General features: G+C 72.3%; 2 protein-coding genes across 3 annotated transcripts; both read left to right on the forward strand.

Moving 5' to 3' along the window:
- The first annotated feature begins 3,142 nt into the window (after positions 1-3,142).
- Positions 3,143-8,222, forward strand: NR4A1 (nuclear receptor subfamily 4 group A member 1). The gene is made up of 7 exons (XM_086768818.1): positions 3,143-3,366; positions 5,831-6,633; positions 6,900-7,029; positions 7,148-7,299; positions 7,374-7,576; positions 7,656-7,834; positions 7,929-8,222. Exons 2-7 carry the CDS (start codon positions 5,833-5,835, stop codon positions 8,183-8,185), a joined length of 1,722 nt encoding a protein of 573 aa, XP_086624944.1. The 5' UTR covers positions 3,143-3,366; positions 5,831-5,832; the 3' UTR covers positions 8,186-8,222.
- A 3,071-nt stretch (positions 8,223-11,293) lies between these two features.
- ATG101 (autophagy related 101) lies at positions 11,294-13,197 on the forward strand. 2 transcript variants are annotated; one of them, XM_086768843.1, is made up of 3 exons: positions 11,294-11,429; positions 12,022-12,295; positions 12,427-13,197. In XM_086768843.1, the coding sequence occupies exons 1-3, from the start codon at positions 11,413-11,415 to the stop codon at positions 12,829-12,831; spliced, it is 696 nt and encodes a 231-aa protein (XP_086624969.1). In that variant the 5' UTR covers positions 11,294-11,412; the 3' UTR covers positions 12,832-13,197. The 2 variants fall into 2 exon arrangements, with proteins under 2 accessions (XP_086624969.1, XP_086624970.1); XM_086768844.1 differs by lacking the exon at positions 11,294-11,429 and adding an exon at positions 11,532-11,578.
- The last annotated feature ends 386 nt before the right edge of the window (positions 13,198-13,583 follow it).

Below are 13,583 nucleotides of genomic sequence, written 5' to 3' on the forward strand. Positions count from 1 at the left end.
GTGGATGGGCTGGGGGGGACGTGTCTCCCCCCGGGGAGCCCAACCGGGCTGCAGCCCCCCCCCACCCTGCCGCCTTTGCCATCCCACTGGGCCGAAAGGCCTTGGGGTGACTGGTGTCGTCTCAGACCCCGCGTGGGATCCCGGGGACCCCCCCCGTCCCCCCACCTACCGCAGCCCCCCGGTGCCGTGGGCCCGGGCCAGGCCCTTCCTGCCCCGCTTCCTCCAGCAGCCGGCGGGAAGCCGGTCCCACCCCGAGCCCTTCCGGCTGGGGGGGCCGGGGTGCCCGTGGGGAGCGGGATGGGCGCAGGGGTACCCCCCACCCCTGCTCCGTTGCCCCCCCGATCCCGTGGAAGCAGCACCCAGAGGCCCTGGGGTGCACAGAGCCCCCCCGCACTGCTGCAGCGAGCACCCACACGTGCACGAGGGTTCCCTCGCACGAGGACTCACGAGCACTCCGTGCGAGCACCGAGAGCCCCCACCCCTCCGTGCCTCAGTTTCCCCCCTGGTTCGTGCCCGTCCCCAGCCAGGCTGTCGCGCGTTCAGGGACCCCCAGCTCTGACCTCCTGCACCCCGCAGCCGGGGGGTCTGCGGGAGATTTGGGGGACGAGAACCCAGGGGCGTGTGGGGCTGTGGGTGCACGCGTGGCGCACGCGTGGGGCCCGGCCGGCTCCCCGCCGCTCTCCCGGGAGTTCCAGGCCGGCTCCGCACTTGGACATTTATGGTCCGGCTCACGGGGCCGCGCTCGCAGCCCCGGCGCCCGCCCGCGCGCTGCCAGGTCGGGGCACCCCGTCCCTGTCACGGGACCCCCACGCTGCAGCTGCCACCCCACGCGCAGCTTTTTTTAGCCCCAACCTGGGGCTGGGCAGGCACGGGCCTGACACCGGGGTCACGCGTCGGCGCCCACGGGGCCGCAGCCGCGGGGGGACGGCCCGCGGAACGCTCCGGAGCAGCCTGGCGTCGCCGGCGCGGCCAGTGGGCGCCCACTCGACGCCCACCCAACCGCACGGGTCCTGCGGCCGGTGGGAAGGGCCGGCTGGCGGCCCCCGCGTCCTCGCCGGGGTGTCAGGGTGGAGCCGGCACCCCCGCCCTGGTGCGAGCCGGGGGTCCCCCCCACCGTGAACCCCCGCGGCCTTGCCGGGGTGGCCGGGCTTGGGTTTCCTCCCCCGGAGCCGGCCGGGGTACGGCTAATCCCGGGGTACGGCTAATCCCGGGGTACGGCTAATCCCCGGTGCGGGGGCTGCCGGCGTCACCCTGCTGCCACGGGTGAGGGGGGGGCGAGGGGGCTTTGGGACCCCTGGGCTGGCCCTGTCCCAGGCGCTCCCGGCCGTGCCCCCCCCCGCCCCCCGGGATGCACCGGCCACAGCGCCGGTACCGGGATGTGGGGAGCACCCCCCCCCGGCTGAGCACGAGGGATTCCCCCCCGCGGGGGCGGCCCCGGTGATGCCGCGGGATCCCGGGGACGTCAGCGGCCCGCTGTGACATCACAGAGCCGGAGCGCGGTAACGGGTGGCGGGGGGGAGGCGGCGGCGGCGCCACCCCCGCACCCCCCCCCGCCCCCCCGCCCTCGGTCCCCTCCGGTGCGGGGCTTCCCCCGTCGCCGCTCCTCGGGAGGGTCCCGTGCTGGGAGCACCGGGGGTCCCGGCAGCTCCTCCCCGGGCCCGATCCCCGCCGGGCCCCCCCCGGGGATGGGCCGGTGCCGCTGCGGGGGGGGAGGCACTAGCGGGGCTGCGGGGGCGGGGCAACCGGACACGGCGGGCTGAGTCGCCCAAAACCCCTGGTTCGCCCCCGGGAGCGGCTACCGGACGGTACCGGAGTGGTACCGGAGCCGTACTGGAGGGTACCGGCGGGCTACCAGGGGGTGCCAGACGGTACTGGGGGGTACCGGAGTGGTACCGGGAGGGTACTGGAGAGTACCGGAGGGTATCAGGGTGGTACCGGGGGGTACCGGGAGGGTAGTGGAGGGGTAGTACCGGGGTGGTACCGGGGTGGTACCGGAGGATACCAGGGGGTACCGGACGGTACTGGAGGATACGAGGGGGTCCCGAGAGGGTACTGGGGGGTACCGGACGGAACTGGAGGGTACCGGGGAGTTCAGGGGGGTACCAAAAGGGTACTGCAGGGGTACCAGAGGGTACCGGGGTGGTACCGGAGGATACCGGAGAGATACCGAGGGGTACTGGGGAGGGGGATACCGGGTCCCTCCCCGCCCAGCCCTCGCCCTCCCGCCGGCCCGGGAGCTGAGCTCATCTTTCCAGCCCGCGGGCGATGTTCCCGGCGCTGGGCGCCCGCCAGCAGCCGCCGTTCTTTCCATCGCTCCGGCCAGGGTCTCCCCGCGGGGACCGGGCGGGGGGGACGCGGGGGCCGGACCTGGGGGTGGCAGCCCCACGGTGGGACCCCGCGTTCCCCCGCACCCGGGTACCGAGCGGGAGGAGACCGGGGGTGCGGGCACCGGGGACGCAGAGCACTGAAGATACCGGCTCGGATGGACACCGGGGATACCGGCACCGGGGATACGGGAGAGCACCGGGGATACCGGCACCGGAGATGGGGAAAACGAGGAGGCATCGGGAATGGGGGCTCCGGGGATAACGGCACCGAGGGGACATCGGGGGTGGGGGTACCGGGATAACGGCACCGAGGGGACATCGGGGGCGGGGGTACCGGCACCGAGGATAACGGCGCCGAGGGCGAACCAGGGATCGGAGAACGGGGGATAACGGCACCGAGGGGGCACCGGGGATAACGGCACCGGAAATGGAGGCGCTTAGGGATGCCAGCACCGAGCAGGTACCGGCGCTGGGAGCGTCGGGGATACTGGCACCGAGAGGGCACCGGGGATGGGGGCGCCGAGGATGTGGGTACCGGGGAAGGGTGTACCGGTGCTGGGGCACGGGGAATAACGGCACCGGTGCTGGGGGCACCGAGAGGGCACCGGGGATACCGGCCCCGGGCCCCGCTGCCTCCCCTGCCCCTCCCGGCCCCGGGGGCTCCCCCCGTCCCCTCCTCCCCTCCGCCGCCGGCGGCCCCGGGAGCCCCCGGGAAGGCGGGGGGGGCCGGGGGGAGCGAGGGGGGTGGGGGGGGGCCTTGGGCTATTTTTAGCCGGGGCCGCGCGGGTATTTTTAGCGCGGGCGCCGCGGTTGCGTCAATGGAACCCCGCGTGCGTCACGGCCGCGCCCCCGCCGGAACCGCCCCCCCCTCCCCCCCCGCGCCTTCTACGGCGCCGCCGTGCGTCACGGGCCCGCGCGCCGCCCCGCGCGTCACCGGGCGCTTAAGAGAAAAGTAGTGGCGGGGCCGGGGCCCGGCGGAGCCCGCACGGCGGCGGCGGAGGCAGCGGCAACCGGCAACCGGAGCGGCGCCGGCACCCGGGTACGGGCGGCACCGGAGGCACCGGGAGCGGGGGGGGGGTGGTGCGCGCGCACCGGGATGGTGCACGAGTGGGGTGGCCCCGGGGGGAGTCGGTTTGGGTGTCCCGGCGGCACCGCGGGAACGACCGGATCGGGTGTCCCGGTGGTACCGGCGAGCGTCCCGCAAGGTGCACGGGATCGGGCGTCCCGGCGGCACCGGGGCCAGATGCGGGTCGGGTGTCCCCGGTGCCACCGGGAGAGCCGGTTCAGGTGTCCCGGTGACAGCGGAGTGGAGCTGGACCGGGTGTCCCGGTGACACCGGGGCTTCAGGACGACAGGCGTCCTGCAAAGTGCACGGGCTTGGGTGTCCCGGTGGCACCGGAGGGAGCCGGCTCAGATGTCCCGGCGGCACCGGGGCGGGAACTGGGTGAGCTGTCCCCGGTAGCACCGGGAGAACCGGGTGGGGTGTCCCGGTGACACCAGGGGCTCGGAGCGGCGGGCATCCTGTGGAGTGCACAGGAGCGGTCGTCCCGGTGGCACCGGGGAGAAGCGGTTTGGATGTCCCGGGTGGTACCGGGGGGGAGCTGATTCGAGTGTCCCGTGTGGCACTGGGGAGAACCGGGATCAGGCGTCCCGGTGGCACCGGGATGTCCTTAGGACATGTGAGTCCCGGTGAGCCCCGGCGCCCCCGGGGAGAATTGGAGATCCCGGTGGGAAAGGGGACCGGCGCGGGCAGTGGCGTGCAGGCATTGCCGTGCCGGCAGCACCGGGAATGTGTCAGTGCCGGCGACACCGTGGGCATTGCCGTGCCGGCAGCACCGGGAATGTGTCAGTGCCGACGACACCGTGGGCATTCCTGTGCCGGCAGCACCGGGAATGTGTCAGTGCCGACGACACCGTGGGCATTGCCGTGCCGGCAGCACCGGGAATGTGTCAGTGCCAGCGACACCGTGGGCATTGCCGTGCCGGCAGCACCGGGAATGTGTCAGTGCCGGCGACACCGTGGGCATTGCCGTGCCGGCAGCACCGGGCTCGTGGCAGTGCCGGCAGCACCCCGCGCGTTGCCGTGCGGGTGTTGCCGCGCAGGCCAGCCCCTCGCTGCCCACCCAGGCCTGGCGGCGGCTGCGTTCTGGCAAGGCGAGGCAGCAGGTGCGGGCAGGGCGGTGGGCAGCGTTCCCCACCCCTCCGTCCCCGGCACTGCCGGCTGCTCTCGCCCACCGGCAGCCCCGGGGCCCGGTGCCAGGGGCTGCCACCGGCCCGCGCGGGCAGCGACCTCCCTCGCACAGCCAGCTGCCTGCGCTCCCCAAACGAGGAATCCGCAATTAGCGCCAGGGCCGTGGGCAGCGGCGGGGGCCGCCGCCGGAATCTTGTGCCCGGTCCCCGAAGGGGGGGGTTCGTGGCAGGGGGGACCCCGGACGCCACCGGTGAGGGCAAAAGCTTTGGAACAAGGACGCGACGCCGGGCGCTGCCCACTGCTGCCAGGCAAGACCCCGCGCTGGGGCAGGAAGGGTCGAGGCTTCGCGTGGCCCGGCCGGCGATTTGCCGCCGGGATTTGCATCCGGGCAAGGAAAGCCAGCCGGTGTCCCCCGCCGCCGTGTCCCCAGCGCGGCCTGGTGTCCCCCAGCCCGGGCGGGAGGCAGCCGGGGGCGTCACCGTCCCCTCTGAACCCACCGTCTGCGCCCGGCACAGCCCCGGTCCCCGTCCGACGGGCGCAAACCCCACCGGGACACCGGGAGCGGGCCAGGGGCCGGTGCCACCCCGTGGGTGCCAGGGCCGGGCCCGCGCTGGGTATTTTTAAACCCGGTTCGCAGGGGTGGGTATCAGCTTTCCGGGCGCCGGCGAAAGCTGCCCCGGACTTGGCTGGGGGAGGCCGGGGGCCAGCGAGTGAGCTGGCAGCGGTGCCGTGCCGGGGCTGCGGCAGCTTTAGGCGTGACCTTTAAAGGTCTGCGAGATGAATTACATTATCGTCTTGCCATCGGGGTCACTCCTGGCTTGGCTTTCAGCTGGACCCGGGACTCCTGTTACGTCCTACGCGGCGCCGGATCTGTGCCGTGGTGCCGGGGGGCTGCAGGGACGGGGGGGTGGGCTCCTCTCCCGCTGCCGCCGCGTTCGCTTTTCCGAAAGGCTCCGAAATGGGGCGCGGTGGGAAGCGGGACCCTTGAGCCCCGGCTCCGGCTTCCCCTGGCCAGCCCCGGGGCTCGGGAATCCGCCGGCTGCATTCCTCCCTCCTTTCCTTTCGACGGCTTTGCTAAGCCAGCGTTTTGGGGAATGTCCTTTGCGCCCATTGGCTGCGGTGTGACCTTTCCTGGGGACGGCGGCGGCCGCCACCGGGCAGCCGACGGCTCCGGGTCCGGCTGCGGCGCGAGGGGGGGATCCCGGGGAAGCCCCCACGGTTCTCACCCCGTCGCCGGGCCGGAAGGGCCACGGGGGGGGGTCCGGGTGCGACGGCGCGGACCCCCCCGCTGACGCCCCCGCTCTCCCCGCAGAGATGCCCTGCATCCAGGCGCAGTACGGCACGACGGGCACCGGCCCCTGCGAGCGCTGCCCGGCCGAGCTGCTCAGCCCCGAAGGCGGCCGCTTCCCCATGGAGGTGGCCGGCGCGGATTTGGCGGCCGCCCCGGCCCTGCCCAGCTTCAGCACCTTCATGGAGGGCTACGCCGGCGAGTTCGACGCCTTCCTCTACCAGCTGCCGGCCAGCAGCCAGCCCGCCGCCGCCGCCTTCAAGCTGGAGGACTTCCAGGTGTACGGCTGCTACCCCGGCACCTTCGGCGGGCAACCGGACGAGACCCTCTCCTCCAGCGGCTCGGACTGTTACAGCAGCCCCTGCTCCGTCCCCTCGCCCGCCACGCCGAGCTTCCAGCCGCCCCAAGCTCCGGGCTGGGAGGGCTCCTTCGGGGCCTACTCGCCCCCGCCGAACTACGAGGGCGGGCGGCCCTGGGCTGAGCCGGCCAAGGGTGGTGGGTCGCAGCCGCCCTTCTTCGCCTTCAGCCCCCCGGCCCCCGGCCCCGGCGGGTGCCCCGGGACCCTGAAGGGGCAGCCGGGTCCCTCGCCCCGCCTGGACCCGCGGCTGCTGGACACGGACGCCTTCGCCCTGGCGCAGGGCTCCCCCGGGGGCTTCGCAGGGCTGCCCCTGACCCCCGCCTCGCCGCTGCTGGAGGGGCCGGCCCTGACCCCCGCCAAAACGCGCAGCCCCGGGACGGGCGAGGGCCGCTGCGCCGTCTGCGGGGACAACGCCTCGTGCCAGCACTACGGCGTGCGCACCTGCGAGGGCTGCAAGGGCTTCTTCAAGGTAAGGGGAACCCCCCCCGCCCCCCGCCACCCCCACCCCGAACCCGCTGCCGGGATATTCCCACAATGCTTTGCCACAGCGGGAGGATGCTGGGGGTCGCTCCGGGGAGGGGCAGGGCAGGGCAGGGAGCGCGGCCCCGGGAGCCCTCCCCGCGGACGCGGAGCCGGATGCCAGGCTGGAGCGGGAGGCAGAGGAGGACAGAAGGGCTTTTGTTTGGCGGCTCGGCGCCCCGGGCTGAGCTCGGGCCGCTCCTTCCCTGCCCGCAGCGCACGGTGCAGAAGAACGCCAAGTACATCTGCCTGGCCAACAAGGACTGCCCCGTGGACAAGCGGCGGAGGAACCGCTGCCAGTTCTGCCGTTTCCAGAAGTGCCTGGCCGTTGGCATGGTCAAAGAAGGTACCGGGGTCCCGTCTCAGGGTGGGAGGGGGTCCCAGCAAGAATGGGGCTGACCCCCTGCGCAGCCCGCCTGGTCGCGCTGAGGACAGACACGCTCATTGCGTGTCCCTCGCCGCAGTGGTCCGGACCGACAGCCTGAAGGGGCGGCGGGGCCGGCTGCCCTCCAAGCCCAAGCAGCCGCCGGACGCGTCCCCCGTCAGCCTCATCACCTCGCTGGTGCGGGCGCACATCGACTCCGTCCCCAGTGCCACCAAGCTGGACTACTCCAAGGTAGGGCCGGTGCCGCCCCGCGCCCTCCCCGGGGGCTGCGCCGGGGCCGGATCCTGACCCCGTCCCCGTGGCAGTTCCAGGATTCGGCGCCGTGCCAGTTCGAGAAGGAGGACTCGGTGGACGTGCAGCAGTTCTACGACCTCCTCACCGGCTCCATGGACGTCATCCGCAAGTGGGCCGAGAAGATCCAGGGCTTCGCCGAACTGCCCAAGGAGGACCAGGACCTGCTGCTGGAGTCGGCCTTCCTCGAGCTCTTCATCCTGCGCCTGGCGTACCGGTGAGCCCCGGCGCGGCGCGGCGCGGCTGGGAGCCCCGGGGCCGTGGCGGAGGTGGGTGACGCGTGGTTGCGCCCACAGATCCAAGCCGGAGGAAGGGAAACTCATCTTCTGCAACGGCGTGGTGCTGCACCGCCTGCAGTGCGTGCGGGGCTTCGGCGAGTGGATCGACGCCATCCTCGAGTTCTCCCAGAGCCTGCACCGCATGAGCGTCGACGTCCCCTCCTTCTCCTGCCTCGCCGCCCTCGTCATCATCACAGGTGAGCCCCTCGCCCGGGTCCCCTTCCCCGCCGCCGTCCCCTTCCCCGCCCCGCGGCCGTCACCCTGGCCTCACGCCTCCGTCCCCCTCCCTAGACCGCCACGGGCTGAAGGAACCGAAGCGGGTGGAGGAGCTGCAGAACCGCATCGTGGGCTGCCTGAAGGACCACGTGGCAGCGGCGGGGGCCGAGCCGGGCCGCCCCGGCTGCCTCTCCAAGCTTTTGGGCAAACTGCCCGAGCTGCGCAGCCTCTGCACCCAGGGCCTCCAGCGCATCTTCTACCTGAAGCTGGAGGACCTGGTGCCGCCGCCGCCCATCATCGACAAGATCTTCATGGACACGCTGCCCTTCTGAACCCCCCGGCGAGGGGGCTGCCTGGGACCGCCCTCCCCCCACCCCACCCCACGCCAGCCAGGGACGCCCGGGTCCCTCGTGTGCCTTCGCGGCGCCGGGCGCAGACGCGCAGCGGCCCCCCCGGTGCCTTTTTTCTCAGCTCGCCGGCGCGGAGCTCCCCTCTCCCCTGTAAAAACGCCCCTGTTGTAAATAGCCAGCGGCCGGATCCTGTACAGAGCGGGGAGCGCGGGGGGCGAGGAGGGGGTTCCCGACCCCCCAGCCTCGTCCCTCTCCCCCTTTTTTTTTTTTTTCTTTCCTCTTTTGGCCGTTTTCTGTATATAAACTTGTACGTACGTCGAGAGCTGGCGAAAGGGGCCGTTTCGCCCTTGCGTCTCCCCCGGTGCCGTCATCTCCATTGGATACACGGGGATTTTTTTTTTGCGGGGGGGGGGTGGCAGAGCCCCGGGGCCGGGGACAGCCGAGGTGGGGACAGCCGGGGTGCCGCAGCCGCACGTTGCCCACGCTGCTGCCCTTGAACCGTCACTCACCCCCGGGCACCTGTCGCCTGCCTGATTTATCCTCCCGAAAATAACCGGGAAGCGTGACCGGGTGCCCCCCTCTCCGTGTCCCCAGGGACGTGGCCGGCGGCAGGGCCAGCCCTGGCTGGAGGAGGAGGGGATGGCGTTGGGGGTCCCTGTCCCAGCCGCCAGCGTCTCGGGGGGCTGGGGACAGGGTGAGGGGTCCCGGGGTGTGGAGGGGGACGCCAGGCTGGTGCGGTTCCCCCAGTTTGTCCCCTTCCTCCCTGGCCCCGGAGCAAATGGCAGTGGGGACACCAAGGGCCAGCGCGGAACAAGGGCCACATTGAGGTGCCGGGCCGGGGGGGCCCCGCGGCGGCACACAACAAGGGCCCCTCTGTCCCCCCCCCGCCCCCGCCACGGGGAGAGCGCTGACGCACGGCGGGGCTGTGCCCGGGGGGCACGGGGTGGGCTACCGGCACGGCACGGCACGGCACGGCCATTCTTGCCCCGCAGCGTGGCGTGGGTTCTCCTGCCCCACAGCCGGAGCAGAGCCGTGCTGTGCCAAGCCATGCTGTGCCATGCCATGGGGCAGGAATGGCCGTGCCATGGGGCAGGAATGACCATGCCATGGGGCAGGAATGGCTGTGCCATGCTGTGCCGTGCCACACCATGGGGCAGGAATGGCCGTGCTGTGGGGCAGGAATGGCCATGCCGTGCTGTGCTGTGCCATGCCTTGGGGCAGGAATGGCCGTGCCATGCTGTTCTGTGCATCAGGAATGGCCGTGCCGTGCCGTGCCGTGCCACAGCTCAGAAGCTGCCGGTCCCAGCCCCCGTCATGGTGCCGACTCGCGTCCCGAAGCCGCCGGGGAGGGCAGCCCCCCAGCACCCTGGCTGGGTCGGAACAGGGCAGCGGGTCCCTGTCCCCATAGCCCAGGGCTGGCCTCTGCCCAGCTTGTCCCCGTCCCCCGCCCCGTCCTTGTCCCCATCCCGGTGGGCAGGGGCTGCTGCAGGAGGGACGGGGACGATGGTGCCAGCAGGGCCGGGTAAAAATAGCCGGGCGGCTGGCTCCGGCCATGCCCGTCGCCCCGGGGCTGCACGGCACTGACACGTCGCTCACGGCGCGTGCCCGGCCCTCCGCCCGGTGACATGCCGCGGCCCTCCCTTGCTATTTACACCAGGACACGTGTCCCCACGGTGGCCTGAGCCCGGTGCCCCAAATCCCTGTGTCCCCCATGTCCCCATGTCCATCCACCCCCCGTGTCCCCCATGTCCCCATGTCCGTCCACCCCCGTCCCCATGTCCCCCATGTCCCCATGTCCGTCCACCCCCTGTCCCCGTGTCCCCCATGTCCCCATGTCCATCCACCCCCCGTGTCCCCCATGTCCCCATGTCCGTCCACCCCCCGTCCCCGTGTCCCCCATGTCCCCATGTCCATCCACCCCCCGTGTCCCCCATGTCCCCATGTCCGTCCACCCCCCGTCCCCATGTCCCCCATGTCCCCATGTCCATCCACCCCCCTGTGTCCCCCATGTCCCCATGTCCGTCCACCCCCGTCCCCGTGTCCCCCATGTCCCCATGTCCATCCCCCCATCCCCCTGTCCCCCATGTCCCCATGTCCATCCACCCCCCCGTGTCCCCCATGTCCCCATGTCCGTCCACCCCCGTCCCCGTGTCCCTCATGTCCCCATGTCCATCCCCCCATCCCCCTGTCCCCCATGTCCCCATGTCCATCCCCCCCATCCCCCTGTCCTCCTTGTTCCCATGTCCATCCACCCCCTGTCCCCGTGTCCCCCATGTCCCCATGTCCATCCACCCCCCCCCCTGTCCCCCATGTCCCCATGTCCATCCCCCCCCATCCCCGTGTCCCCCATGTCTCCATGTCCATCCACCCCCCATCCCCGTGTCCCCCATGTCCCCATGTCCGTCCACCCCCCGTCCCCGTGTCCCCCATGTCCCCATGTCCATCCCCCCCATCCCCGTGTCCCCCATGTCTCCATGTCCATCCGCCCCCCGTCCCCGTGTCCCCCATGTCCCCATGTCCATCCACCCCCCCATCCCCCTGTCCCCCATGTCCCCATGTCCATCCGCCCCTCCTGTCCCCGTGTCCCCCATGTCCTTGCCTCCAGTGTCCTCTGCGCCCCATGTCCCCGTACCTCCTGTCCCTCCTCTCCGTGTCCCCCATTTTCCTCACGTCCCCGTGCCCCCCCGGGGGGTCTCACGTCCTTGTGTCCCTGCTTTCCCCGTGCCCTGTGTCCCCTGTCCCCGCCCACATCCCCGTCTTCTCTCCTTGTCCCCTGTTGCCGTGTGTCCCCCCCCCGCCATGGCACTGCGGGGGTCACCGGGGGTCACCGGACCCCCCCCGCCCCGCTGCAGTACCACCGCGGAGCCTCCAGCCCAGGGGGCGCTGTGGCCTGGGCGCGCCCCGAGGAAGTGAGCCGCTCTGCGCCGCGAGAGGCCCAACTCTGTAGCGTTTCGTCCCGGAACGAACCAAGCGGGCGGCGGTTCGGGGAGGGGGGGGGGCGCAAACTGAGGAGCGGGGACGGGGATTCCAGCCCCGGGGCCGCACCGCTGTCGGAAACGGCATCAGTGGACACAGCGTTATAGGAAAGAGGTGTAGATTGAGGAGACACGGCTTCTGCGGCGGGACGGGCAGCCGTTTCTGTAGATGGAGTGTCCCGGCTCCCCCCCGACGTAGATGGGCTGCCCCGCTTCACTCCTCCCCGCCGTCAGATGGTCGGGCCCGGGCCGTGAGTGCGGGGCCGGGGTCCCGGGAGGGGGCGAGGGGGGCCGGGGCCGGGACCGGGACCCTCGGGGGCGAGGGGGGCCGGGACCGCGGGGGGCAGGGGGGACAGGGCCCGGGAGAGGGTGAGGGGGGCCGGGGCCGGGACCCTCGGGGGTGAGGGGAGCCAGGGGCCTGGGTGAGAGGGGACGAGGCCCCGGGAGAGGGTGAGGGGGGTCCTGGGGATCTCTGAGGGGAGTGGGGCGCGGAGGGTCCCTTACCGGACCGCCTGGGTCTCTGGGGGGTACTGGGGGTCCTGGGCCGAGGGCTCTGGGCCCCTGCGAGGTGGGGGGGAACCCGTAGCGTGACGCCTGGGTCCCTGTGGGGTTGGGGGAGGCCCAGACCGGGACCCCTGAGAGATGGGAGGGGCCCGTACCGGCACGCCTGGGTCCCTGGGGGGTGTGAGGGGGCCAGAGCAGGACACCAGGGTCCCTGGGGGGGGGGGGGGCACACACTGGGACACCGGGGTCCCTGTGGGGCGGGTAAAGGGGGTTGGCAGAGGGGCTGTTACCCCAGCAGGGGCACAAATAACCCCCCCTGACACCCTCCCTTCCCCACAGGACCCCCCGCCCCGCCCCCGCCATGAACTGCCGCGCGGAGGTGCTGGAGGTGTCGGTGGAGGGTCGGCAGGTGGAGGAGGCCATGCTGGCGGTGCTCCACACCATCCTGCTGCACCGCAGCACCGGCAAGTTCCACTACAAGAAGGAAGGCACCTACTCCATCGGCACCGTGGGCACCCAGGACGTGGACTGCGACTTCATCGACTTCGCCTACGTCCGAGTCTCCTCCGAGGAGCTGGACCGGGCGCTCCGCAAGGCCGTCGGGGAGTTCAAGGTAAGGGACACCCGCAGGGACCAGGCAGGGCCGAAAGCGGGGGCTTCAAAACCTGCGGGCCGCGTCCCGTCCTCGCCTGCGACAGGAAGGTCGCTCCCTGGCCCCGCCTGAGCCGCGTGCTCTCTCGGCAGGACGCGCTGCGCAGCTCGGGCAGTGACGGGATGGGGCAGATCTCCCTGGAGTTCTACCAGAAGAAGAAATCGCGCTGGCCCTTCTCGGATGAGTGCATCCCCTGGGAGCTGTGGACCGTCAAGGTGAACGTGGTGAACCTGGCTAACGAGCAGGAGCGGCAGATCTGCCGGGAGAAGGTGGGCGAGAAGCTCTGCGAGAAGATCATCAACATCGTGGAGGTGATGAACCGCCACGAGTACCTGCCCAAGATGCCCACCCAGTCGGAGGTGGACAACGTCTTCGACACCGGCCTGAAGGACGTGCAGCCCTACCTGTACAAGATCTCCTACCAGATCACGGACTCCCTGGGCACCTCGGTCACCACCACCATGCGCCGGCTCATCAAGGACACGCTGGCTCTGTAGGACCGGGTGCCGCCGAGCTCGGTCCACCCTCCGGCACGGCCCCTGGCTCTCTGGGGCGACGTCTCCGTCCGGATCCCTCCTCTCCGCCTCCAAAAAGCCTCGGCGGGGAGCCGGCCCTTAACTGCGGGGTTGCTCCTGGGTTGGGTTGCGCCGCGGGGCGCTCGCTCGGCCTGGAGAACCGGCTCGGCGGCTCCCAGCTTGGCCAAGGGGTGCTGAGTCCTCGGGGTGGGAGCCGCTGGTCGGCGCGTGCGGCGCCGGGCTCGCCGTTGAGCTGGCGGCCCGGCAGAGCCGCGCGGAGGGAGGCGCGGTGTCCGAACCCCATCCCGCCCTGCCCGCGGCCGCTCTCCAGCTCGCTGCGCGTGGCTCGGCCGGTGCTGGCCTTGTCCCTTGTCGCCGCGTGTCCCCCCGCGGCGTCCCCGCTGTCCCCAGGACCGAGCCGCTTTCCCGCGGGGCCTGGAGCTGAGCTCGCTGCCCTGCTCTGGGGCAAAAATAAAATATTTCTGCTATCGCGCGGAGCGCCCTCGCATCCTGGCTGTCGCTGGGGCCAGCAGCTGCGGCGGAGGAGGGAACCGGGGGACCCCAGCGCGTCCCCGTGCCGGGGGGCTCGCTGGCTGCGGCGGGGAGAGGGAGGGATGGGTGGGGGGCTGACCCCCAGGAACGCGATCCCGAGCGTCCCCAGCCGCCCCCCAAGGGAGGGGACGGGGCGATTCCCGTGCTGCGCAGGACTCTGCGCCCCTCCGTGGTGCCGGGGG

This window comes from Chlamydotis macqueenii, chromosome 29 (genome assembly GCF_036417535.1).
Source record: "Chlamydotis macqueenii isolate bChlMac1 chromosome 29, bChlMac1.mat, whole genome shotgun sequence".
Classification (NCBI taxonomy): domain Eukaryota; kingdom Metazoa; phylum Chordata; class Aves; order Otidiformes; family Otididae; genus Chlamydotis; species Chlamydotis macqueenii.